The following is a 24902-nucleotide window of genomic DNA, read 5'->3' on the forward strand; positions in this document are numbered from 1 at the left end:
TATGGCAGCAGAAGGTTCTAGAAGGAGAGCAGACAAATAAACAGCTGCACACAACAGCACACATGAAGAGTTGCACTTTATTTCAGGGCATGGTCCCCCGCAGTGGCAGGAATTGGTCGTTACAAACATCAGGTCACAAATGGGGTCACCAAGCAGTGCCACGGCGCAGCGATCGGCACCTGTCACCAGAGCGGGCCCAGAGCAGCACCAGGGGCAGCTGCTGGGGCTGGGAACCATCCCAAACACAGCCACAACACTGCTCCCTCTTGGAATTAACCCTGGCACCAGGGGGATGGTGATGGGGACACCCAGAGCTGTGCTGGGACTCTGAGTGCTCCAGAAGAGCTGGTACCTCACATTCCAGATGTGTGAAGCCAAGAAACAGCTGCAGTGAGGGGAAGTACAGCCAAATACCCAAATCTAGCAGGCAGTGAGCAAACCCCACATTCCTTACACGAGGGGCTGAACCCCCCTGTTGTGCAACACTGTTCACTTCATTTTTATATTCAAGGTGGGGAAGCATTTCCAGGCTGGCAAGAACCAGGGCCTTGGTGCTTCCCAGAGCTCCATCCCTGCAAAACCACCAGCACCTGCCCCAGTGCCTTCCAGCAGGGCAGCTGCAGCCTGGACTAGCCCTGCCCCTGCTCCGTGTGTACAAGCTACAGTTCAACAGCCAAACCCAGAAAGGGCAGGAAAAACCTGCAGAAAGCAGAAATTGAAACAGCAAGTCTCCTACTGAGTGTCTTGAGCAAAGAGAGTGAAAGGAAGGGGACTAAAGCTAACACTGACTACAGCAACAACTTTTCTTTAACCTGCTGCTGCTCCTGGGTGAAGATCCAAGGAAACAGCCAAAAAAACCAAAAAAGGCAGAGGGAAACCTTGTGTTTGTGCTGTGAGTGCCCAGCACACTGCTGTCCTGGCCCAGTCAGAAGCACAGCCTGGTGGGTGCTGAAGCGTGGGGCACCCCTGTGCCCAGGATGGAGGGCAGAGCCCCCCAGGCCAGCAGTGCCCCAGAGCAGCTGAGGGGAACCAGGGCTGCCCAGCCAGGGCACAGCCCCTGGTCCTGCTGAGGTAGATATGGCAACGTGCAGGGGCCAGACCTCGGGGTGAGCCAAGGCTCAGCAGCCTCCTGGGCCCTCCACACTCCCAGGCCAGACCCTGTAATTCCTTCTTTCCAAGCAGGGAAAGCTCTTCCCTCCTCCTCTGGCAGCCCTGGCTGGGTTCTAACAGAGGAAAGGAAAGATGAGTGCCTGACTAAAGCCCCAGCTCGGGGCACAAGTGGGGCTGGTCAGTGAGACTGGACCACACTGGGCTGGTCCCACACTGGGCTGGTCCCTGTGCTTCAGCCTCCCAAGGGATCCAGCTCCCCTGGACAGAGGCAGCACCCAGAGCTCTCCCTGGTGCCAGAGCAGGGCTGGGTGAGGCAGAGGAGCCCTGGGGATGGGTGAAGTGTGAGAAGAGAAGCAGAGCTCCAGCACTGCCCACGTTCCCAGCTCCCTGGCTCAGCTCTGGGGACACATAGAGCCAGCAGGGTGGGTGGGTAGGGCCCAAGCTGATTGCCTGGTGGCTCCTCAGCTCATCCCTGCACCCAGGACAATAAAAGGAACACAGGAAAGGATAACTCAATGTTTCTGGACAGGCATGGGACAGCAGAGCAGATTTCTGATGGGAATCCCACCCAGGAGCACAGCAGCTCCCACCACACCCTCTCCTGCCAGCAGACAGGAGCCAAACCCCTCCTCAGGCCAAGCCCACCCCACACACAGGCTTTGATTCCAAGGGGAATGAACAGATCCATGAGCTACTTCCCAAACCATCCCCAATGTAGCAGGGATGCTGGAAGGACAGGGGAGCTTACCCTGAACCTCATCTGCAGCACACAGCACCCAACAACCCCAGAGCAACCCTGCCCTGCTGCACTCCCCCAGCCCTGGAGCAGCCACTTGCTGGGCCAGCACGGAGAAAGAACCAAAGAAAACAACCCCAAACCCCACCAGGATGCTGGAAAAGCTCTTTTCCATACCAGGCCTCCACCCCACAGAGCTGGGCTTCGGCCATGAAGCAAACAAAGAGAAGCCAACAGTACAGAAGCAGTAAGGCCGAGCTGAGGGAGGACATCAGTGCTCCCAGAGCAGGTGGGAGCCTCTGGCTCTCCCAAGCTCTCCAAACAAGGAAAAGCCCTCTCTGTGAGGGGCTGGACGGGCTGGGAAGGAGAGGGAGCTACAACTGCCTTCCAGAACACCAAACAGTGATGGGGCAGTGGAACCAACATGGGAACCAAACGAGATTTTCCCTCGACACAAGGGATTTCTACACAATCAAGAGGTGCTGTTCCCACCAGGATGTCCTTGCTGGGCATAGTCAACCAGAAGGACCTGAAACACATCTGAAAGCTCCAAACCAGCCTTATTTGTACCATGTGCCAGCCAGGGCTGGGCAGCAGCAGGGGACAGACACCATGGTCCTGCACACTCCTTCATCCCACAGCAGGAAAGAATGAAAACAGCTTTGCAGGAACAATTCACTTTCTTCTCTTCCTCCTTTTTTTTTTTGTTTGTTGGGTTTTTTTTTTTTCATTTCATTTTACGATTATTCCATTTTTTTTCTTTTTAAACACACAGCATTTCTTCCAGAAGGCAAACCCCTCCAGAACTTCACATCCTTTTTTTTTTTTTTTTTGTGTTTGTTTTCTTTAAGGCGTCACCAGAGTCGACCAGCCGGGATCCAGCTCAGCACAGCTTGGCTTTCACAGAGCTCCTCCTCTCTCTCCCTTCACAGCCAGGGGGGCTGCATGAGCTCTAGGTAGAGTGCAGGGGGATGACAAATTTGCAGCCAAAGGGGGAGTGGTAGTTGATGCCCACCTCCTGGAAGACCTTCTGGGGAATGCCAATGTCACAGAGGTAGACGCGGCCGGCGCGCTCGCCCAGCGGCAGCGGCAGCCCCAGCGCCAGCGACCACTTGGCATCGATGCCCAGCTCCATCTCGCTGATGGGGGGGTCTATGCTCAGCACGGGGGCACGGTTCTGGTTGGCCCAGTCCACCACTGCTTTGTACCAAGGCTGGTCTCTCAGGAAGGCATTCTCGTGACAATCCAGGCAGTTGATCACTAAGTCAACCGGGGTGTCTGGGAGGTCTGCAAGAAACACGGACACGGCTGAGAATCGGCGGCACCGGCTGCAGGTTTGGGGTTTGGCTTCCACTCTTGCTGCACAGCCTGGCCTCACCTGCTGGTACTGCCATCCTTCCCCCACAGACCCATCCTGAACAGCTCTCCAGCACTCTGGGGACATCCCCAGCCTGGCAGGTACTATACCCAGTGACCAGCTTGTGAGCAACCCCAGTGTCACTGACCCACAGTGCAGGCAGCCCAGGGGAGCAGTGGGGCTCTCTGCCCATCAGGAAGGATCTTTTTTATTCCCCAAGGTGAAAATAAGGCTGGTTTTTGGAACACACCAGCTGTGCTGCACTGCTGCCTATTCCACTGAGCTCTGTCACACTCACTTGCTGCCTTCCCCACATTTGCTGCATTCTCTCACCTGTGCTGCTCCACTCCTGCTGCATTCCCTCACCAGCTCTACATCCCCCTCACCTGATGGATCACAAAGTCCTTCATGCAAACCATGGAATGGCTTGGTTTGGAATAAACCTTAGAGTTCATCTCATCCCACCCCCTGCTATGGGCAGGGACCTTCCACTATCCCAGGGTGCTTCAAGCTCCACCCAGCCTTGCTTTGGACACTTCCAGGGATCCAGGGGCAGCCACAGCTGCTCTGAAAAATCTGTTCCAACCTTTTACAATATTTTCACACAGGCAAGTAGCTCTGTCAGCACAGCACAGCCCTAACTCCCAGTTTTGTTTCTCCCCAGAAGTTCAAATGAAGCAACTTTGAAATCAACTAGTGAAGTGCCAGGCAGCAGCCAGCAGTCCCCCAGAAGCTGTTTATTCTAGGGAATACCCAGATGGGAATCCTGACAGCAGAGCTGGCTCCTGCTTTGCAGCAGCAGCTGGACACTCATTCCCTCCCAGCTCCAACATGCTGAACAAGGCAGCCCCTCATGCTGCCAGCACAGCTCCATCCAGCAGCTCTTCCTCATCTCTTCCCACCGGAAACATCTGTGGCAGCACAAGCGCTGCTCTGTCGAGGCTCTGAGTGCTGCTGTCCCTGCAGCCTCTGGGCAGCCACCCAGGCATGGCAGTGCCACTAGGTGGTGCCAGGGCAGCGGGCAGGAGCCAGCTCTGCTCCCTGGAGGAGCTGGCCCTGGAGAAGCCAGGTTTGCTCTCCCAGATGAAGCCAGCTCTGCTCTTCCTGCAGAAGCCAGCGCTGGAGAAGCTGGCCCTGCTCTCCCTGGAAAAGTCAGGTTTGGTCACCCTGCAGAAGCCAGCCCTGCTCTCCCTGCAGGAAGCCTGGAGAAGCCAGCCCTGCTGCCCCAGAAGAAGCCAGCCCTGCAGAAGCCAGCCCTGCTCTCTCTGGAGAAGCCAGCCCTGCTGTCCCTGGAGAAGCCAGGCCTGGAGAAGCCAGGTTTGCTCTCCCTGGAGAAGGCGGGCCTGGAGAAGCCAGGTTTGCTCTCCCTGGAGAAGCCAGGTTTGCTCTCCCAGATGAAGCCAGCCCTGGAGAAGTCAGCCTTGCTATCCCTGCAGGAGCCAGCCCTGGGGATGCTGGCCCTGCTCCCCCACAAGAAGCCAGCCCTGGAGAAGCTGGCCCTGCTCTCCCTGGAGAATCCAGCCCTGCAGAAGCCACGTTTGCTCTCCCAGGAGAAGCCAGCCCTACTCCCCCTGCAGAAGCCAGGTTTGCTCCCCCTGGAGAATCCAGCCCTGCAGAAGCCAGGTTTGCTCCCCCTGGAGAATCCAGCCCTGCAGAAGCCAGGTTTGCTCCCCCTGGAGAATCCAGCCCTGCAGAAGCCAGGTTTGCTCCCCCTGCAGAAGTCAGCCCTGCTCCCACCCTGCGGAAGCCAGCCCTGCTCCCACCCCTCCTAGGGAAGCCAGCCCTGCTTGCCCACCGACCTTTGACACTGGAGACCTGCTGTCCCTGTGTCTTGCTGAAGAGGTTGAGCTCGTTGGTGATGGACTCGAGCATCTTGACGAAGTTGGGGAGGAAGAGGATGACGTGGACGTCGTGGTTGGAGAGGTGCCGCCCGCAGCTGATGCCCTGCGCGCCCTTCACGTGGGGGCCGCAGAGCAGCGCCACCGTGGGCCGCTGGTGCACGTTCTTGGGGTTCAGTCTGAAACACAGGCAAGAAAAAGGGACTGTCAGCAAACCCCAGAGCCTCTTATCACCTTCCTGCATGAGAGAAAAAAAATTAAAAAAAAAAAAAACACCCAGCAAGATGCAAATTGCCAGGTGTTCTGCAAATCCAGAGCAGCCCACATCCTTTTGTGGTGCTGACGCTGCTCTGCCTGCAGGTTCAGAGAAGCTCGCACTTGTTTGGGTGCAAGGGACCCTAAAGGTCACCCTTGTGGGCAGGGACACCTTCTACTAGCCCAGGCTGCTCCAAGCTCTGTCCAACCTGGCTTTGGACACTCCCAGGGATGGGGCAGCCACAGCTGTGCCAGGAGCTCAGCACCCTCACAGGGAAAAATTTCTGCCATATTTCATCTAAATTTCCCCTCTTTAAGTTGCTGATACACTCTCTTTGGCTCCCTTAGAGGGCCCTTCACGTACTCTAAGGTTGTTCCAGCCTTCTCCTCCCCTTCCTGCACTCACACAAGGTCCCAAGAATTGTAGAAGAAAGCTAAAAATTTAAAGTGAATTTCCCCATCAGAGGAGTCACATTAAAACAGAGAAAAATTCTCTACTCTCTAAGCTTCATTAATTGCACAATAAAGTTAATTTGGCCTGGAAGGCATCAGGGCTTGCAGCAGGAATTTCAGCTGCCTGTTCAGTGATCTCCATCAAGTGATCAGGTGCTGGTACAGCACTCCTGAATAAGTGATCTGGTGCTAAAAAAGAGTTCCTGAAAAAGTGAGCAGATCCTGCTAAAGAGCTCCTGAATAAGTGAGCAGATCCTGCTAAAGAGCTCCTGAAAAAGCAGATGGAGACTGAAGGGTTACTTTTCTTTTGAGACCAAATAATCTGGAGCAGCTATCAACAGCACAGAAACACAGGTGCAGCTCCTGCCCACAGCCACAACCACGGAAGCAGAGCTCTTCAGGAGTCAGCAAAAGGCACTGAGTGCACTCCAAAGCTGCTGCAAAGAGCAGGATGTGCTCAGGTGGGCTGCAGATGCCTGAAAAGCTGAGCTAGCCTCACAAAAATCCACACAGCACTGTTTTCATGGGCTGCCTTCTGCTTTTATTGACACTGTGAAATTGCAATGTGCCACATCAGCAAAGGGAAGGTTCCTTTCTGTGCAGAAAGGAGCTCCTCACACATTCTGCATGGCTCCATCCACCTCAGGCAGCACCTGTGCAAAGCTCAGCTCCCCAAACGACTCCCAGTGAGGGGGAAGGAAAACCTCAGCTGAGCTTTGTGTGTGATTTAAGAGCTGAGAGGGCCCTGCCAGCTCCTTCCCTCCCCGCTGAGGCCCCAGCTGTACCTGTTGGGCCCCCCCAGGAGGCTCAGGGCCATCTGGCTGGCACACACCCCTGTCATCTCCAGCCTCCTCTCCAGGGTCAGCCCGTGCTTCTCGGCCACCGCCAGCAGCTTCTTGTGCAGCTCGTAGGACACGCTGGGCACCACCAGCCCCGAGTCTGGGGGGCAGAAAAAGGGAAAAGAGGCACAAATGGGGACAGTCAGACACTCAAAATAGTGAAAAGGTTCATGCTTAACTGTTAACTGTTCACCCACGCTCCTTCCCAAGCCACCAAATTAATCCAAATTGTTCTCAGGGAAGCAGAAACAGCTAAACACAAGTGTTGGCTTAAAATAACACTTCCACAAAAGTTCTGTGGGAAATTTTAGTAACACGAGGGCTGAGAAGGCCTCTGGGACTCACAGATAGAATATTAAGGTTTTTTTTCATGGTCTCCAGGCCAACAGAGCTTTAACCCACCACAGAGTGCTACTGAGCACTGTGCAAGTCAGAAGAGCAGCTGTGAAGTGCCAAAAAAAGCCTGGATGCTTTATGAATCCTGACACTGGTCCCCAAAATCCCAAGATCCCAGCAAAACAAGCCATCCCACATTTGGTAGGTGTTCCCACGCCAGAAGGGTGCTCCAGAGCCATCACAGCACACAGAGGCAGCAGGGAAATGCTCAAAGGATAAACTGTGCAGAAAAACACCTCCCAGGTGTTCAGGGGAGCCTGGGCTAGCGAGCTGGGAAATGCTCCCGCACTTGGATCAAGAGAAAAGAAACAAGAGAGGTTTTGTGAAGTGCTGAGAACTGTCCAGCCTGGCCTTGGAGACTTCCAGGGGCTGCCACAGCTCCTCTGGACAACCTGTGCCATCTCCTTATGGGATGGCCACAGAGCTGGAGCACAAGCAGCTTTCAGCTGCTTCTCTTCCCAGGAATGCCAGCTGAGTGCAGCTCCCACTGTGAGACAGGCACAGGAGCTGCACCATGGAGCAAAAAGGCTGAGGATTGAATCAGTGCCTGCTAGAGGAAACATCAGGTCAGAAAGTGTGAGCTGAGCCCCATCATCAGCATCTCTCCTCTCAGCTTTCCCTGGGTCACCCTCAGGCCCCCCCTGGCCCCTCTGCTCTGTGGGTGGCAGTGGCCCCCTGGGAGGTCCTGGAAGCCCGGCAGGGCTGGGGCTGCCTGTGCTGCTGGGAAGAGCTGTGGGAATGTGACAGGGCTGCTGGAAACACCCTGAGAGGCACAGGGACCCTGCTGAGCCCTCCTGGAGCTCATCCCTGGCCTCAGCAGCCAGGTCTTGCACACAGAGAGGGCTCCACGTGTGCCAGCACTGCCCCAGAGGTCACCTGGCTGCCAGGCCAGGCCAGCAGGCTGTTATCAGCCATGCCTGAGGGCTGATAAGAGCCTGAGCCCTGCAGGAATAGCCCTGGGGCTGTGCCAGCAGCCATGACCTGCCCTGTGCCCATAGCGGTCAGGGTCACCCACTTGCCCTGTGCCACTCACCTGCCCCGTGGGTCACCCACTGACCCCGTGGGTCACTCACCTGCCCTGTGCCCACAGTGGTCACCATCTGGGTCACCCACCTGCCTACACCTGCCCCCTGCCCACAGCAGTCACCCACCTGCCCTGTGCCATGCCCTGCCCCATGCCCACAGAGGTCACAGTCACCTACCTGCCTCATGCCCACAGCAGTCACCCACTTGCCCTATGCCACGCCCTGCCCTGTGCCCACAGCGGTCACCACCTGCCCCATGGGTCACCACCTGCCCCATGCCACATCCTGCCCCATGCCCACAGCAGCACGGTCACCCACCTGTCCAGTGCCTGCAGCAATCACCACTTGCCCTGTGCCCACAGTGGTCACCACCTGTCCCATGGGTCACCCACCTGCCCCATGCCACACAAGCCCTGCTCTGCCATGCTGCCAGTCACATCTCTGCCCCTCCTGCTGTTGCTTTCCAAGCTCCAGGGATGATTTGCAATGAGTGACCCGAGGTTGGGGTCTCTCCCAGCATCACTGCTGACCCCAAAAGAGGGAGATCCCAAACTCTGTTTTGAAGCACCCACGAATCCCCTGCTGAAATGCTGTACCAAGCCCCTGAAGCAGAAGGACAAAGCAGACAATGTCCACTCTGTGTGCACCCAACTCAGCACAGATCTTGTGTCCCCTGCACATCCTCCCCTCAGCCAGCAGCTTCAGGAAACTGCCTTCACCACGGGCTGGCTGCCAGCAGGGGTTAATGTGAGGCACTGCTGGAGTGGCATTTAGCACGCCAGCCTGTCCTAATTGCTGCCTCTCGGGAGCAGCTGAGATGCCAGGAGAACTTCCAGGAGAACTTCCCCTCCGTGCCCTCACGCAAGGTCCAACCAGTCAGACTGGCTCATCAAAAGCAGGCCCAGGGAGTTAAATAAACTCTGGCAGAGTAAACCCACTAACAATAACACCACTGCCACAAAACTGAAGCCCTGCCAACTTTAATTATGTTTGGGTTGGACAGGGCATCTTTATTGTTTGCTAATGAAGGCAATAAAATAAATTAGCCCAGGCCTTTTAATATTAAATAAATGTATTTTACAGCTGCCTGGGAAAAAAAAAACAAAACAACCCACAAGGCAGATATAGACTGAATGGTTTTGCAGAGTGACACTGGGTGGATAAAAACATCCCAATGCAGCAGAAGAGGGAGTTAACCTTCCAGAAGTTAAAGAATTAGAAGTTTTCCTCCAAACAAGTCCTGTAATGCTGCTGGGATGCCCAAATGCTCCCCAAGCTTGCAGTGGCAGGGAAAAAGGAGAGGGCTGGATCCCATCTTTTCCCTTGGCCATTTCAGCAGCTCTCTAGTTCCAGTTCTCTGCTAAAATAAATCCAGGCACTGGCTCAGGCAGAATTGGACTCAGCATCTCCTTCAAGCTGTCCTGACGTCATCAACTCTTTCCTTTGGCAATGAATAATCCCAGGTCCCAGTTTTAGGTCCAGAGCCTCACAGTGTGACAGTCTGGAGCTCCTGTCCACACCAGGCACAGGAGACATTCCCTGCTGCCTTCTGCTGGTGGTAAAGCTGGAAGTACCTGCCTGTAGACCCAGCCAAACACATTTACTGCCCCTCAAACAACACAACCTTAGGGGCTGCTTTTGTTAATCACCATTGTTTTTAATTACAGCAAATCCCACCAGAGTTCTGGCTGACCTTCCAGTGTGAGCTCTCCCAGCATTAGTGCACAATTCCCTCCAGCTGAGCAAAAAAAAAAAAACTGCCAGAGGGACAAAGGGACTCTGCCCCAGGCCCACTGTTTGCTCCTGAAGCAAAATTGAGGAGAGTGAAAGTTTTCTCTCTGCTCAAAGCAGCCCAGAACACTTCACACATTCAATATTCACACCCAGCCACGGAGGAGGTAAAAGAAGAGAAGACTCAGTCAAGGACAGGGCAAGGAAAAACCTTTCCAAAGGAAAAGCCACACTGGGGGCATCACCCTCAGGGCACAGCCAGCCTCTGATCCTGGCACAAAGCTCTGCCTGCTCCTGCACCTCCTCACTGTGAAGGAAAGCTTGTTTGAAGAACAGACCCTCCTGCAAACTCCTCTGAGCTCCAGCACTCCTGCACAATGCTGGCTCTGCTCAAGGACCTGTTCCCAAAACACAGAGATGTTCAAACACAGGAGTTTGAGTGCCAACAGCAGAAACAGAGACAGGCATGAGCCAACCCACATTTAAATTCTCTGGAAGCAGAAAAAGGCAGCTCACACCTTAGGCAAGGATCAGCCTTTCCAGGGAGGCAGTTTTTGCTAAACAGATGCATTTCCCAGTAAATAAAGAGACAGATAAACAGCAGCCAGCCCAAACCAATGAAGATGAATGATGTGTTCAGGAGTGTGGAGTCCCAGGGATGGATTTAGCTCAGCCACAATCACCCGCTAAATTCTATTAGCTCCAAGTTTTCACTTTTGCTTGGAACAGATTCCCAACTTCCTCCTCCCCAGCTCACTTCTAAAACCCAGGGTTGTGTTAGAAGTGTTTTATTTGACACTTTTAGAAGTGTTTTACTTGCCTAGCTCCACAAAACCAGCTCTCAGAAAAGCATCCCAGTGGACTGAAGTGTTTATCCTACACACACCAAATTCTTTCAGTCAGCAATAAAACCCCAGGCTGGAAGTCCTGCAGGTGAATCTTTTGGGGAATTCAAAAGGCTGACTCCAAACTGACATCAGCAGTTTGGTTTTTTTTGTTTTACCATCCTCCATGGCATAAAAAAGCAGGCAGGGACCCACAGACAGGGATCCCACAGTGCCAAGAGCTGAATATGAACTCCCTGCCAATCTCCAGCATCAGTTTTTGTGCTGTTGCAGCAGACAGAGAATCACTGTCTCAGTCAGAATCACTGTCTCTATTAACACAATCATCTCTCACACTGGCCCAGGGTGAAAAAAAACCAAAAAACAACAAGAGAAAGAAGTGCTTTGTCATAACTAGGAAGTGCTTTTTGCAAGGAGAGCTTCCCTTAGGAAACCAGAAAAACTCTGCAGAGAGAACCCTGCCACAGACACATCCAAAACCCAACAGGCTTTTGGAGCTCTTGGCATTGATTTAATCACACCAGCTGCTCTTTGAGGCACTGAGAGGCAGCTCAGCATCCCCCTTCCAGCTGCTGAACAAAGGGACTGGGAGTGCAGCAAACAGGATTGGGTTTCCATCCCTGAATTTACTCACTGCTGCTCAGTGCATGGTGCTTTTCCTCCCAGGAATTCTGCTGCTGGAATCCCCTGTCAGCCATCCTGCTCAGATTGGCTGCCAACAGTGGCTTAGCTTTTGTTTCAGACTAGACATCCACAGAGGCCCTGTCTCCTCTCAAACAAGCCAGCTGGAAGATGGCTTGACAAGTATGAAATTTGAAAAAAACCCCACAAGATAGACAGGAAATCACACAGAAAATGAAGAGGTGCTTGTTCACACAGCACAGTATGGCTTCTTCCACAGAGAGATGCTGAAAGCTTGAGGAGATTTAAAAAGCAAGAGGTTAAATTAAGCAGGGAAAAAAAGCCATTAATCCTGAACTCTCACTGCTGCCTCAGGAAGTCTTAAAATCATGAAAAATCAAAGACAAAGCAGTGGGGGAAAGTCTCACTGCATGTTTGTTTCACTTTTCCTGGAGGATCCTTGCAAACACAACACTGAGCTGCTACAACCCACTGTGTTTTCCTCTCACCCCAGAGCAGAATGGGACACCGGGAAGAGGAATGACAGAAATGGAGAACTAGGACATTGTTATACACCAGAACCATCAAAAAAAGAGTCTTTCCAAAAGTGAAAAGCAGCAAATCATTACAAATCCATCAGCTTCCTCCCCTGAAGCGTTTCACACGCCAGATGGAATTTCCAGGCTGAGGAAGAATGACAGCCCAAGGAGCTGCTCACACTTCTGCTCAGGCTACCAGAATATCAGTTGGTTTGAGTCCCTGCAAGAAGAGCTGACATCTGATTTTATTCTGATGTGGAAAAGAAACACTCCTGAAATCCCAAATTTCCTTCACTCCCACATTTTACTTAAAATCAAAGGCAAGATATCCCAAGGAGACTAAAGTTACCTGAAATTTGTACTAAATGTTCCATAAATCCTTTTTACATGAACTATACTTAAACCCACATAGAAATGGAGAACTACAACCCAAAGAGTGCCAGAAGCACAGGAAATTTCCTGAAACCACGAAATCACAAATCCTGAGCCCATCCCTCTGCCCCTCTCAGAGTCCACATGGGTTCCCCAGGCTCCTGAAATCAAAGTAAAGATTTAAACACCTCTTATTCAATTCCCAACCATCAGCTTTGCTCCCTGCTGGAGCAACACTTACTTTGCTGCCTGTCACAGACATCTTCTATGAAAAATCCTTTCCTTAGGATTTTTCCTCTTGAGAAGCTGAGAAGTTTCAAGAACAAAATGTAAACATTGATTATCTGCTGCTGTGGAATGCAACAGGTGCATCTGTGATTGGTCTCATGTGCTTGTTTCTAATTAATGGCCAATCAGTCAGCTGGCTTGGACAGAAAGAATGATAACAAAGGCTTGTGGCTCAGACTTTCTTTTTCTATTCTTAGCTTATTTCTGGTGAAATCCTTCTACTCTTTTAGTATAGTTTTAATATAATAGATATTAAAACTGCACAATGTTGGCTCTGCTGAAGGACCTGCTCCTAAAACACAGAGATGTTCAAACACATAAAATAATAAATCAATAAAAATCATAAATCATAAAATTAGAAATCAAGCCTGCTGAAACATAGAGTCAGATCCTCACCTCTTCCCTGTCAACACAGTCACAGCTGCCCTCTCTGAGTATTTCTCTCAGAAACACTGCAAAGAAAGGCTGGTGTGAACACACAAACCCAACTTTGCTTGGACCACATCAAGCTGACTCCTTAGCAAAACTCCACCTGTGTGTGGCCCCAAAAGCAGCACTTTGGGTCCATATCAGGCACATACCCGTGCAGAACTCCTTGTGGGGGTTCTGGGGCACCACAATCCTCCTGTAGACGATGGGCTCTGACTCCAGGATGTTCTCGTCGTGCCGGTAGCGGGCGGGTTTCTCGTTGGGGGTCCCTCGCGAGCGGGTGCCGCTCCTCCTCTCGTAGGTCTCGATCTCCTCAAACACAGCTGCCTTGTCAAAAAGGGCCAGGTTGCCCTCAAAATCGAAATCAGTGTCTGGGATTTCATCAATGTCATCCCCAAAGCATTCGTCATCCTTGCTCTTCATCTGCCCGTTCTTCAGGCCGCTCTTCTTCGGCGTCACCTGGTTGGGGTGGCGGCTGCTGGATGACCCTAAGGCAAAAGAAAAGCAAGGTGGGAGTGGGTCCTGGAAGGGAAAAAGGCATTTTGGGGCACAGGGGAGCTCCTGCTCACAGTCTCCTCACTCAAGGGGTGCTCACCATGGAGCTCAGCCCTGCAGCTGGCATTACTCAGGCTCAGCTGAGGCAGCAGGAAATAGAACATCAAATAGAAAACAGAACACCAATAGAAAATAGAGCATCAGCAAAGAGACTTTCAGGGATTTTCCTCCAGGAGCCAGGTTAGAAAAACAGGCTTGCCCACAGTTTCTCCAGGTTTTATTTAATCCCAGTGGCAAGGTAAATCAGCTAGGAGTTTTCCCTTGTTCAGGCAGGTGTGTGACTCAAGCCATTCTCTGGAATTCCTTTAAATTTCAGAAACTACTGTAGGTGTTTCCTTCCCTGTTAGTGATTTTTAAGGGAGAACTTCAAACCCTGAATAGAAAGGATCTCTTTTTACTCAACCTTGATGTAATTAATTTCTGTGATATAACACACAGTCCATTGCCTCATTCCTGTTTCACTCTCCTCCTTACCCATTACCTTGTGTTTTGGAATACACTTCTTTCCAACCACAAGTCACTGGGAAAGCCCAAATTCTCTGGAGTGAGACTGATGAAAGTCATCAGTTCTTCATCTGATGCAAATATACAATTATGAGCTCAACATATCCTTTACTTGCTCATTTCTTCCTTTGTCCTCCAGGTCCTGACAATATTATTTTGTTTGTCCTTGGCAGTGTCACATTTGCAATTACTAGAAAAAATTTCAGGCCAATTCCTGTAGTTCCAGGAATCACCTACAGTGTCCAACAGATGGAGTAAGTTATCAAGCCAGAGCTGTTGCTCTACTAAACCATTTCCTGTTGTTTAAGATAATCCCATTTGTGAGGGATTTATACAAATGACTTGGAGAGAATCAATTTGATACCACAGAAACAAAGAATTCTGAGCCATCCAAGGAGATTTCCAAACATCCCAAAAGATTGGCAGCAGGCACAAACTCCAGCAGCACAAGTCCAGTTTGAGCATGTCTAACTCCAGTCATGCTGAAATGGGATTTGCTGAGGATGTGGACCTGGTTTATTTCCAGTCAGAGATGCATTGCCTCAGCAAGGATTTATTTCAGATAGTGTGGGGCTTGGTTTTTCTCAAGAACTGGTTAATAACTAACCTGAAAGCTTTCCCAGTCACCACAGCAAGATCCTAAATCTGTCAGGTCTTGCAGAATAACCACTCCCCATTAAGGGAAAAAAAAACCAAACAACCTTCTCAAATGATAATGCACTTTTGTCTTGGAAGGACAGACAGCAGAATTCCAGCACTGTGGTGACAAAACAGGATTTAGGAGAGAGGAAAGGAGAATTGCAGTGAGCACACTGCAACCACTCATTTATGTGCATGGTTTTGAAAGTTTTTGGTACCAAACTCCACTCTGTCCCACATAAAGAGCTCCCAAACCAAAGGTGACACAAAGCTGGACAGGATTTGGTGTGGAAGTGAATTGCCACAGCTGCTGCTCTGAAGGAGGAAGATGAGGAATGCAAACACAACAGGCCCAAGCTCTCCCAACGCTCAGGAACTGCAGCTCAAGCAGGAGCCAAGGGACTCTCATGGTTCAGGGGGACAAGCTGGAGCCTGCACAGCCACAAAGGCAAATCCAGCCTGCTCCTTGTGTCAGGGCAAGAGTTTGGCCAGCTCAGGCTGTTCCTGTCAGCTCCACACTCCCCTCAGCTGCCCCAAAACTCAGAGTGGGACAGGAGCAGCTGATGTGAGCATGGAATGCTGATGGAATAAAGCTGCAAAGCTCCCTGCAGCCACAAAGAATGGGAGCCAGGAGCCCACCTCACCAAAAGGTGGTGGGCAGCTCCCTGAGCCATCCTGAGCTCTGCCCTGGCTGCCCCACAGCCCCCTAACAAGGCACACAGAATGTTACACAGGCCTGCAAGGAGCTGGGAGCAAAGTTAGGAGCTGTTCCTCTTTAAGTGCTGCTTTCTAGGCAGGAAAAAATGACAGCTGGTTCTGCTCAGGGAAAAGAAAAGAGGCAAAAAAAGGGCATGAGGGGGAAGCAAAGTCAGGCTGAACAAGGCAGATCTCCTATTCCAGCTGCCTCTGGATCACAGCTCCCAGTGCTCTGCCCTGCATGAGGAGAGCTCCACTGCAAGCTGGCACACACAAAAGCACTTCCCTCACAAGATAAACAACCCTTCCCGGGCTTTTTTTGTTTCTGAGGAATAACAACCCTTTCATGTACAGCACACAAGCAAACAAAGTCTGCAGCAAGCTGGCTGCCTTCCTGAGAGATCCCTGTGGGAGGCTTTGCTGCCAGCCCTGGCACCACGAGCCCGGTGCCAGCACGGCAGCAGAGCCATTGTTGGGAAACCTGAGCTGGGGTTTGGTGTTTATTGATTCCTGTCACACCAGGGCTCCAAAGGGCAATTGTGGCCCTCACTTGGCACGCTAGAGGCCAACAGGAGGTCAACTTTCAGCTGCAGGACACAAGCTCTGGATGACATCTCAGCCCATTCTTCCCTACAAAGCCAGACCCAATTCTATCCCCCTCCCAAAACTCACACATCACTCACCCTGCTGTCCAAATGCACATTTCACAGGGTAAAAGATCCCTTATTCCTCCTTTGGAATCCATTGTACCTCCTTTGGAAGCCCTTGTACCTCCTTTGGAAGCCCTCCTGTATTCCAAAATGAACCCAAGCCAACACCTAGGACCTTGCTCAACCTGCCTCAAAATCTCTAAAAGTCACCTGTTGTACATGACTTGTTTGTGGGTTAAAGTTCTGCTCACCCCAAATCTACCAGACATCCTGGAAGGTGTAAAAATATCCCAGTTGGTGGTGAGGGAGAAAGACTTCCAGAGGTCTAGGAATTTCTCCCCAAAAACACAGCCTTACACCTGTTTCACTGGTCTGGCCCACCTTGGTTTGTTTATTTTACAAGAAAATGAAATCATGGAATTACTCTGGATGCATAACAATTAAGTCATGGAAATATGCTGGATGTACATTGAAATTACAGGAATTGGATTATGAGGGTCTGGAAAGGAAGACAGCTCACGAGGCTTTGAGGAAAAAAGTGAACAAAGCCAGTTTTGGCCCCATTTTGAAGATTTTATCAAGAGAAATAAAAATAAGGGATGTGTGACTTTGGGATGCTCTGATTTTACATCACCCTTATTAATTTATATTTTTAACAACACAGCCAAAACCCATTTGTAATTATGTATGGGGTGATGTTGTAATAGGTTATGGGTATAGAAGCCTTAAATAGAAAAGCTTGGGGAGACTTAAAAAGCAAGAGGTTTAAATTAAGCAGGAAAAAAAAAAAAGCCATTAATCCTGAACTCTCACTGCTGCCTCAGGAAGTCTTAAAATCATGAAAGACAAAACAGTGGGGGAAAGTCTCACTGCATGTGTGTTTCACTTTTCCTGGAGGATCCCTGCAAACACAACACTGAGCTGCTACAACCCACTGCGTTTTCCACCCACTCGAGGATCACACTGCAGTTTGTAGCAGCTCCTTTTTGAGGAAAGGCTGGAGGCTGGGAATCTTCCAACAGGAAAGACAGCAAAATGAGGAAATCCCTGGAACTGGCATTAGACATTTTCTACACAGACAGAATCACTAAGATGGAAGAGACCTTTAAGATAATTGAGTCCGAGCCGTGCCCTAACACCACCTCAACTGGATCACAGCACTGAATGCCACATGCAATCTTGTTTTTAAACACATGCAGGAATGGTGACTCCACCACCTCCCCAGGCAGACAAATCCAATACTTCATCCCTCTTTCTTTTCTTTGTAAAAAACCTTTTCCTTACATCCAACCTAAATTTAAGACTGTGTCCTCTCATTCTGTCAGGAACAAGAGACCAACCCTGTCCTGGATTGCCAAGCAAGATGTATTCTATTGGCCATCTGGATGGCAGTTCTCTTCTGTTAAATGGGCAGTTCTCCTTATCTCTTCCACACCCATTCCTCCCTCAGGAGGGGACATCTGCTGATAACAGCTATAGAATGTCACTGCATGGCTGATAAGAACTACAGCATCCCATTGGGAGATGTGAGCCCAGAGGGAGGAACCAAGCATTGCTACCCAGATATAATCCAGAGGTTCTGAACACCAGCACGGCTTCTCCTCTGGATTTCCCACAGGAACAGCAGCTGCCTCTTCCACTGGACCTTCAGAGGGACACTACACCTTCCTACAGGATCCCTGCTCCAGCAGAACCACCCCTGACACTGCAGGAGGGCTGCAGCCACAATTCCAATGGCACTGCTGCCAACACCCTGACCCACAGGGTGTCAGGTTGGGTTCTGACTCTGGCAGTGATATTTTAGTTTAGTGCATTGTTCATTTTATCTTTTTTTTTCCTAGTAAAGAACTGTTATTGCTGCTCCCATATTTTTTGTCTGAGAGCCCCTTAATTTAAAATTTATACCAATTTGGAGGGAGGGGGTTTACATTTTCCATTTCAGGGGAGGCTCCTGCCTTCCTTAGCACACACCTGTCTTTCCAAACCAAGACAACCCTCACCTGCCTACAACCACCTTTCAGATGGGGTCAGAAATATTTCCAAATAACCCACAGGTGGGCCAGGGGAAGTTGCCAGCAAAGCCTGGTGGCAAAGGGAAGATGCTGGCCAGGAGAGCCCCACACTCACAGGAGTTGTGTCTCCTCCTGAAGCCTTTGGACTGGCTCAGCGTTTCCATGTGCCGATCCATGTAGCTCTTGGAGCACTGCTGCTGTGGGGAGATGACAATGTCCTGGCTCTTCATGTCTGTCCTCCTGGGGATGTTCTGTGGGGCACTGCTGGACATGGGCTTCTTCAGCACCTTGCCAGTGCCATTCTGGCTGGGGCCCACCTGGCAGCCCACCCCTGGCATGGCTGTGTCCATGTGCTGGGAGTCCCCACATTGCCTGCTGTCCCCTGGTCCTGGGATCTCCAGGATCTTGAGCTCAGTGATGTCACCTGCCCTAAAAACAGCAGCAGAAAAGCAGGAATTTAGCACACACCCTGTCAGGGAAAAACCATCCTTGTCCAATGGGATTGTTCTGATGTCATCATCAATGGGAACAAGGGAATAAAAGGATTTTGATGCTCAAACAGACAGATATCAAAATGTTCAACTGAAATGGCAAATCTTCAAAATAACCACTTCAGTATGCCTGCACTGCACCTGGATTTTGTTTGAAAGGCTCTGCAGCTGAAACAGGAATCAGTCAAGCAAAAAAATGGAAGCAACTGGCCCAGAGCTTTGCAGAAATCTGCATTAATTTAACAGTTCCCAGCTAATTAATTGCTCTCAGCCTTGAGGCTACTATTACTTTTAATCCATTTCTGCAGAATGCTACCCTCAGATCAGAGCAGTTCATGCTCAGTCAAAGAGGATACTTCCCATTTCCAACAAAAAAAAAAGCTAAAGAAAACTAATCTAGCATTGGGCAGAAGCCAAAATTAAACAAAGGAGTGATTATAAAGCCCTCCATTTGCACTGACTGCAAGAAATAAGTCAGCAATGAGGCTCTTCCAGCTTTAACCCAGCATTTGTCCAAGTGGGATGTGAAAGCAGGGAGACTCCACACATCTCCTGCTGCCTTCCTCCAGTGCCTCTCTGCAAAATCCAAGGGGGAAAAAATAAATTCAGAGTAAAAAAAAAGTCAAGAGTATTGACTTTGAGGAGTCAGAGTTATTGAAAAAGGAGTGACTCAGAGCCTTAAGTACAACATTGCAAGAAACAGGAAAATGGGCACTGAGCAGTGACTCCTATTTATATTTTTAAGCACAGTGTTAGCAGGAACTGGTGGGAAAACTGCTGAGGGCAAAGCTTTGAAAAAGCATCTCAGTTCCCTCTGCTACAACACAACAGAATAGAAATAAAAATAATAAAAAATATAAACATATAAAATATACATTAAAAATTTTAGATAAAAATGCATATATATTTATATATAATAAAAATATATTATATATTATATATTTATGTGTTCTAGATTTAGATATTATATATAATTTAAAATTATCAATCTACATTATATATTGATAATTTTAAATTATATTATATAGAATATATAAACAAAATTATAAATAAAATTATATGTAAAATAGTATAAAAATATAGTAAAATATAGTATTAAAACGTATTATATTATAAATTTATAAATGTATTTATATATAATAAAAATACTATATTATAGTAAAATATATTATAAAAAACATATTATAGTAAAACTTACAAAGAGTCATTTTAAATTATGAGCTTTAAAACATCTAGAACATAGCTGAACAAAAAATTAATAAACCAAAACCCACTTCTGGTGTTTTACAGCTGTAGAGGTTTTGGTTCAGTTTGAGATGTCACCAATCTGGGATTTCCCAGCTAATGCCCTAAGGAGTGTGCTGGGTTCAGGGCTGGCCAATCCCCAGTGCTGTTCTCACTCCCAAGTGGGAGACAGCATTAGGAGGAAGCTAAAGCAGCCTCAAAACCTTCCAAGGTAAAAGAAAAAGGTTAATTTTTTGTGCTGGTGAATGCTTTGCATCACTTCTCTAAATATCTCTCACGCAAAACTATGACAATTAAGAAGTAGTTCAAATTCTAATTGTAATAGCATAAATCATAACATTTATATTGTCTCGCTCTTCTTGTAAAACTTAAAAGTTTTAAAATAGCTCTCAGTTACCCCATCTCTAAATCAAAATAAAAAGTATAATCCAACAGCGAGGCTGTCTAAGGTTGGAAATGGAGGTGTGTATTCTATTCCTATCTGTGAAGCAATTCTCTCCTGTTAACGAGCCATTGATTATTAATTATCTCCTGTTCATGGGCCAGTGGTGTCCCTGCATGGCTGATCCAATTCCATCATCCCATGGGGAGATGCTCTGCCCAGGGGAGGAGCCAAGCATTCCTACCTGGATCCAATCTGAGGTTTGGGACACCCCAGCAGCCTTTGCCCCCTGCATTCCCAGAGGAGCAGCTTTCTGCTGCCCTGCATTGCCAGAGGGAGCCCAGGCCCATCTGCAGCAGCCCTGGAGCTGCAGAGGAAAACTCCCCCCTTGTGCAGGATCCCTGCTGCAGCAGAGCCACAGCTGGCACTGCAGGAGGGCTGAGCCCCCATGGGATGGGGCTGGGACACCTCCCTGACACACAGGGGACAGGGCCTGTTCTGACTCTGGCAGTTTGTGTCAGAACCCAGGACATTCCTCTGGCTGCCCTGGAGGACTCAAGACCCTGGCAGGGGGCTCAGAGACTTGGCATGGAGTCAGAACCACCTGTGCCTTCCATTTGAACCCACGGAAACAATTACCAACTTCGTGTGAAGATTTGCAAGCCACAAGACTTGGAGTAGAATGATAACGAATTTATCACCAGGTGAAAATGGAGAATTTTGGGGTTTTCGAATGGGGGTCATAAAAGCAAGATGGAGGAATCTGGGCATGTCCTTTTCTTCTTCTTGTTGTCCTCAATCTTCTGCTGTGATGGTGACACTTTTGGATTGGTTTAGAGTAGAGACAGACTGATATTGGTGTGACACAGGTGTAACACAGGTGACAGATATTGGAAAATTATTGTAAATAAAGTACACATATAGTTTTTAGTATAAAAAGATAACACCACCCTGAGGGCAGTCAGTGTGCTACAACCCAACCTGCTGGACAGATCTCAGCAGGTCAGACAGACCATGTATTGGATAAGAGCAAATAAACAACCTTGAGATGGAGAGCCAAGGAATTCTGTTGTCTTCTTCAGTCACAGAGCTGGGAAAAAGATTTTCTAACACATCAGGGTCATCTCGATACCAGAGCCCTTATCAGGTTTGTATCACTGCATTTTAATTTTTTTTCTTCCCTAATAAAGAACTGTTATTCCTACCCCCATATCTTTGCCTGAGAGCACTTTAACTTCAAAATGGTAGCAATTCAGAGGGAGAGGGTTTACATTTCCCATTCCAGGGGAGGCTCCTGCCTTTCTTAGCAGAGTTTTCACACCAAGACCATGGCACAGGGGGCAAGGCAGGCACTCACCTGAAGGTGACCTCTGGCACGAGGCATTTGACGCCGTTGTGGAAGGGCCGTGTGAGGGAGATGGTCTGGCTCACCTGATCCACAGCAGACACCCTGCCCTGGTACACTCCCAGGCTCTCCCCACAGTTAATGGACACGATGCTGCCCAGCCAGTCCGTGGCCATGGCTGTGGCACAGAGCTGCTGCAACGAGATGCACAAAGCCACAACCTGAGTCAGATCCACAGCCCTGGAGCCCTCCCAGCTCTGCTCCTCCTCTCTCCTTGGTGGGGAGGAAATGACAGCCCAACCATCCCAGGCAGAGTCTAAATCCCTAGATGATAAAAAATAATTTACAATAAAATATAAGCACATATTTTTGCCTTCCCCACGGTATGACAGATCTTTGTTTGACCACCTCAATGCAAAATCCAAAATAAACATTTGGTGTTTTGTCCTGCCTGTGGATATTCTCCTGTTGCCTTTTTCCAAGCTAGAAATGAAACTCAACATAATTTTAGTAAGGTGGTGATATAAGAAAGATGTTCACAAAAGTCCCTGAAGGCCTTCAAATAAGGATCTGCAGATCTTTGTCTGACCAGCTGAACTCAAAGCTGATGCTTCCAAAAGAAATATTCAGTGTTTTGTCCTGCCTGTGGATATTCTCCTGTTGGGTTTTTCCAAGCTAGAAATGAAACTCAAGATAATTTTAGTAAGCAGGTGATATAAGATGTTCACAAAAGTCCCTGAAGGCCTTCAAATAAAGATCTGCAGATCTTTGTTTAACCAGCTGAATTCAAGATTCAAAAGGAGTATTTAATGTTTTGTCCTGCATGTAGATATTCTCCTGTTGCCATTTCCCCATCCTGGAAATGAAACTCAAGATATTTCTTATGACACCTCCTTACTAAAATTATGTTCACAAAAGTCCCTGAAGGCCTTCAAATAAGGATCTGCAGATCTTTGTCTGACCAGCTGAACTCAAGGCTGATGCTTCCAAAAGAAATATTCAGTGTTCTGTCCTGCCTGTGGATATTCTCCTGTTGTCTCTTCCCCAGCCTGGAAATGAAATTTGAGATAATTTTAGTAAGGAGTGATATAAGATGTTCACAAAAGTCCCTGAAGGCCTTCAAATAAAGATCTCTGACTGGCTGAATTCAAAATCCAAAAGAAAATTTAGTGTTTCATCCTGCCTGTGGATATTCTCTTTCCAAGCTGGAAATGAAACTCAAGATAATTTTAGTAAGAAGGTGATATAAGAAATATGTTCACAGAAGTCCCTGAAGGCCTTCAAATCAAGATCTGCTCTTACATCACCTCCTAACTAAAATTATCTCAAGTTTCATTTCCAGGCTGGGAAAAGGCAACACTCCCTGTGATTTCAAACTGGGAATTTCTCTTCACTTCCCTGGTTTTGCCAGATGGACATTGGCCAGAGCAGCTCCTGTGAATGTTCAGGATTGATCTCTGCATGTGCAAATGAAAAGCAAAATCTTTTCTGAGATACAGGGCAGGAGGGGAACCCCAACCAACAGAGAAACACAAAAGGGGGGGAAAATCCCCCAAAACTGGAATGCAGGACAAAAGCAGCAAAGGCAGCCTCACATCACTGCCACAATTAGATAAAAGAATTAAAAAATGGTTGCTCTCCTTCCCAGCACTCGAGTTCTGTCAGAAGCAGGGAGGAAAAACTCCAATTTGTTTAGACAGATGTTTCCAACACTGCTGGAAGCAGCTAAAAAGCTCCTTTGATCCCAGATTTCCCAGTGACAGGCTCACAAGCATCACAGAGAACAAGAGACATGACAAGCTGCTAAATGTATGGATTTGCCTTTCATGCTGCAATCAAAGAGGGAGAATGTTTGATATTTACTGTGAGCAGCACAAAGAAACAGGGGAGACAGCCCAGGGAGATCAATTTCCATGTAAAAATCACGTTGCTGGAAGAGGCAGCTGCATGGAAAAAGATGCAAGGAAAAAAAAAAACAAACTGGATGAGGGAAAAAAAAATAAAAATCTCACTTCCCCCAAGTTTCATAGGCTGAAAACATTAAATTTGGTCACAAAGCCAGAAATTGCTCAGGAGCAGGCTCCTCTCCTTCCTGTGCTTGTGTGCTGATATGAAGCCATGATGAGAATGTCTGCATTCCAAGGAGATGGCTGATAAAAAGCACTCTCAAAACACAGATAACACATCCCTGGGCATCCACAGGAAAGCTAAAGCTTCATTCCATTTCCTGTTTTCTTTTTAATCTCCCTTAGGGAATAGGGGAAGGAGCTCAGCACACATCATCACCTCACAGGGATCCTTTGGAAGAACAAGAGGCTCCTTTTAGCAAAAAACACCCAAGAATAAATCTGTGTTTGAGTGCAAATATAAATTAAACTATTCTGGGGTTGGATTTGGGGGGTGGCTGTGTGCCTGTAGGAAAATAGAGGGGAGCCCATAGGTAAACACAGGGATCCCAAATATTGTAAATAAATATTGTAAATAAATATTGTAAATAAATATTGTAAATATTGTAAACAAGTGGACCAAGCACAGGTAAATTCATCCCATAGGTAAATATAGGGGGCCCCCAAGGTAAAAAGGGGAACCCCCAAGGTGAAAAGGGGGATCCCCCATGGGTAAACACAGGGAACATTCCATGGATAAACACAGGGAACCCCTAAAGATAAACACAGGGATATCCCACGGATAAACACAAGGAACCCCCAAAAATAAACACGGGGATATCCCATGGATAAACACAAGGACCCCCATGGATAAACACAGGGAACCCCCAAAAATAAACACGGGGATATCCCATGGATAAACACAAGGACCCCCATGGATAAACACAGGGGAGCCCCCAAAGATAAATACAGGGATATCCCATGGATAAACACAGGGAACCCCCAAAAATAAACACGGGGATACCCCACAGATAAACACTGTGAACCTCCCCAAATAAACACAGGGATACCACCCATGGATAAACACAGGGAACCCCCAAAAATAAACACAGGGAACTCCCACAAAATAAACACAGGGAACCCTATGGATAAACACAGACCTCTCCCATGGATAAACACAGGGAACCCCCCCAAAAAAGTAAACCCAGGGCCCCCCAAACACAATACCCCGCCCCATAAAGCAAACACAGCCCCCCACACAGATAAACACAGGGCCCCATAGGTAAACACAGGGAACCTCATACATAAACATGGCCCCCCCATAAGCAAACACAGCAACCCCCAGGCAAGCACGGGACTCAAACACAGTTTAACCCCTTGTTAACCACAGCCGCCCCACAGGCCTCCCGCCCCGTGCCTCCCCACCACGGCCCGCTCAGGCCGGGCAGGGCCTGGCGCCGCCGCCGCGCCTCACGGCGGTCCCGCAGAGCCCCAGCCCGCCGGGAAGGCAGCACGGCAGCGCAGCCCGCTCGCTCCGATCGGCCGGGCCGTGCCCGCCGCGCCCCCGGTGCCCCTCACCCGCCACCGCCGCCGCCGCTCCCGCCTCACCGCGGCCCCTCCGCCTCACAGACGCTCGGCGTGACGCCACTTCCGGTCACGCCCC

General features: G+C 49.1%; 1 protein-coding gene across 2 annotated transcripts; it reads right to left on the bottom strand.

Annotated features, from left to right (window-relative positions):
• Nucleotides 1-78: 78 nt before the first annotated feature.
• On the bottom strand, nt 79-24877 carry EDC3 (enhancer of mRNA decapping 3). Of its 2 annotated transcripts, XM_058811120.1 has the most exons (7): nt 24818-24877; nt 21366-21547; nt 18006-18319; nt 12987-13322; nt 6535-6688; nt 5003-5220; nt 79-3133 (listed from the first exon to the last, which is right to left on the bottom strand). In XM_058811120.1, exons 2-7 carry the CDS (start codon nt 21527-21529, stop codon nt 2799-2801), a joined length of 1521 nt encoding a protein of 506 aa, XP_058667103.1. In that variant the 5' UTR covers nt 21530-21547; nt 24818-24877; the 3' UTR covers nt 79-2798. The 2 variants fall into 2 exon arrangements, with proteins under 2 accessions (XP_058667103.1, XP_058667102.1); XM_058811119.1 differs by lacking the exon at nt 24818-24877 and having other exon boundaries at nt 21366-22109.
• Between the last annotated feature and the right edge of the window lie 25 nt (nt 24878-24902).

Source organism: Ammospiza caudacuta, chromosome 10 (genome assembly GCF_027887145.1).
Source record: "Ammospiza caudacuta isolate bAmmCau1 chromosome 10, bAmmCau1.pri, whole genome shotgun sequence".
Classification (NCBI taxonomy): domain Eukaryota; kingdom Metazoa; phylum Chordata; class Aves; order Passeriformes; family Passerellidae; genus Ammospiza; species Ammospiza caudacuta.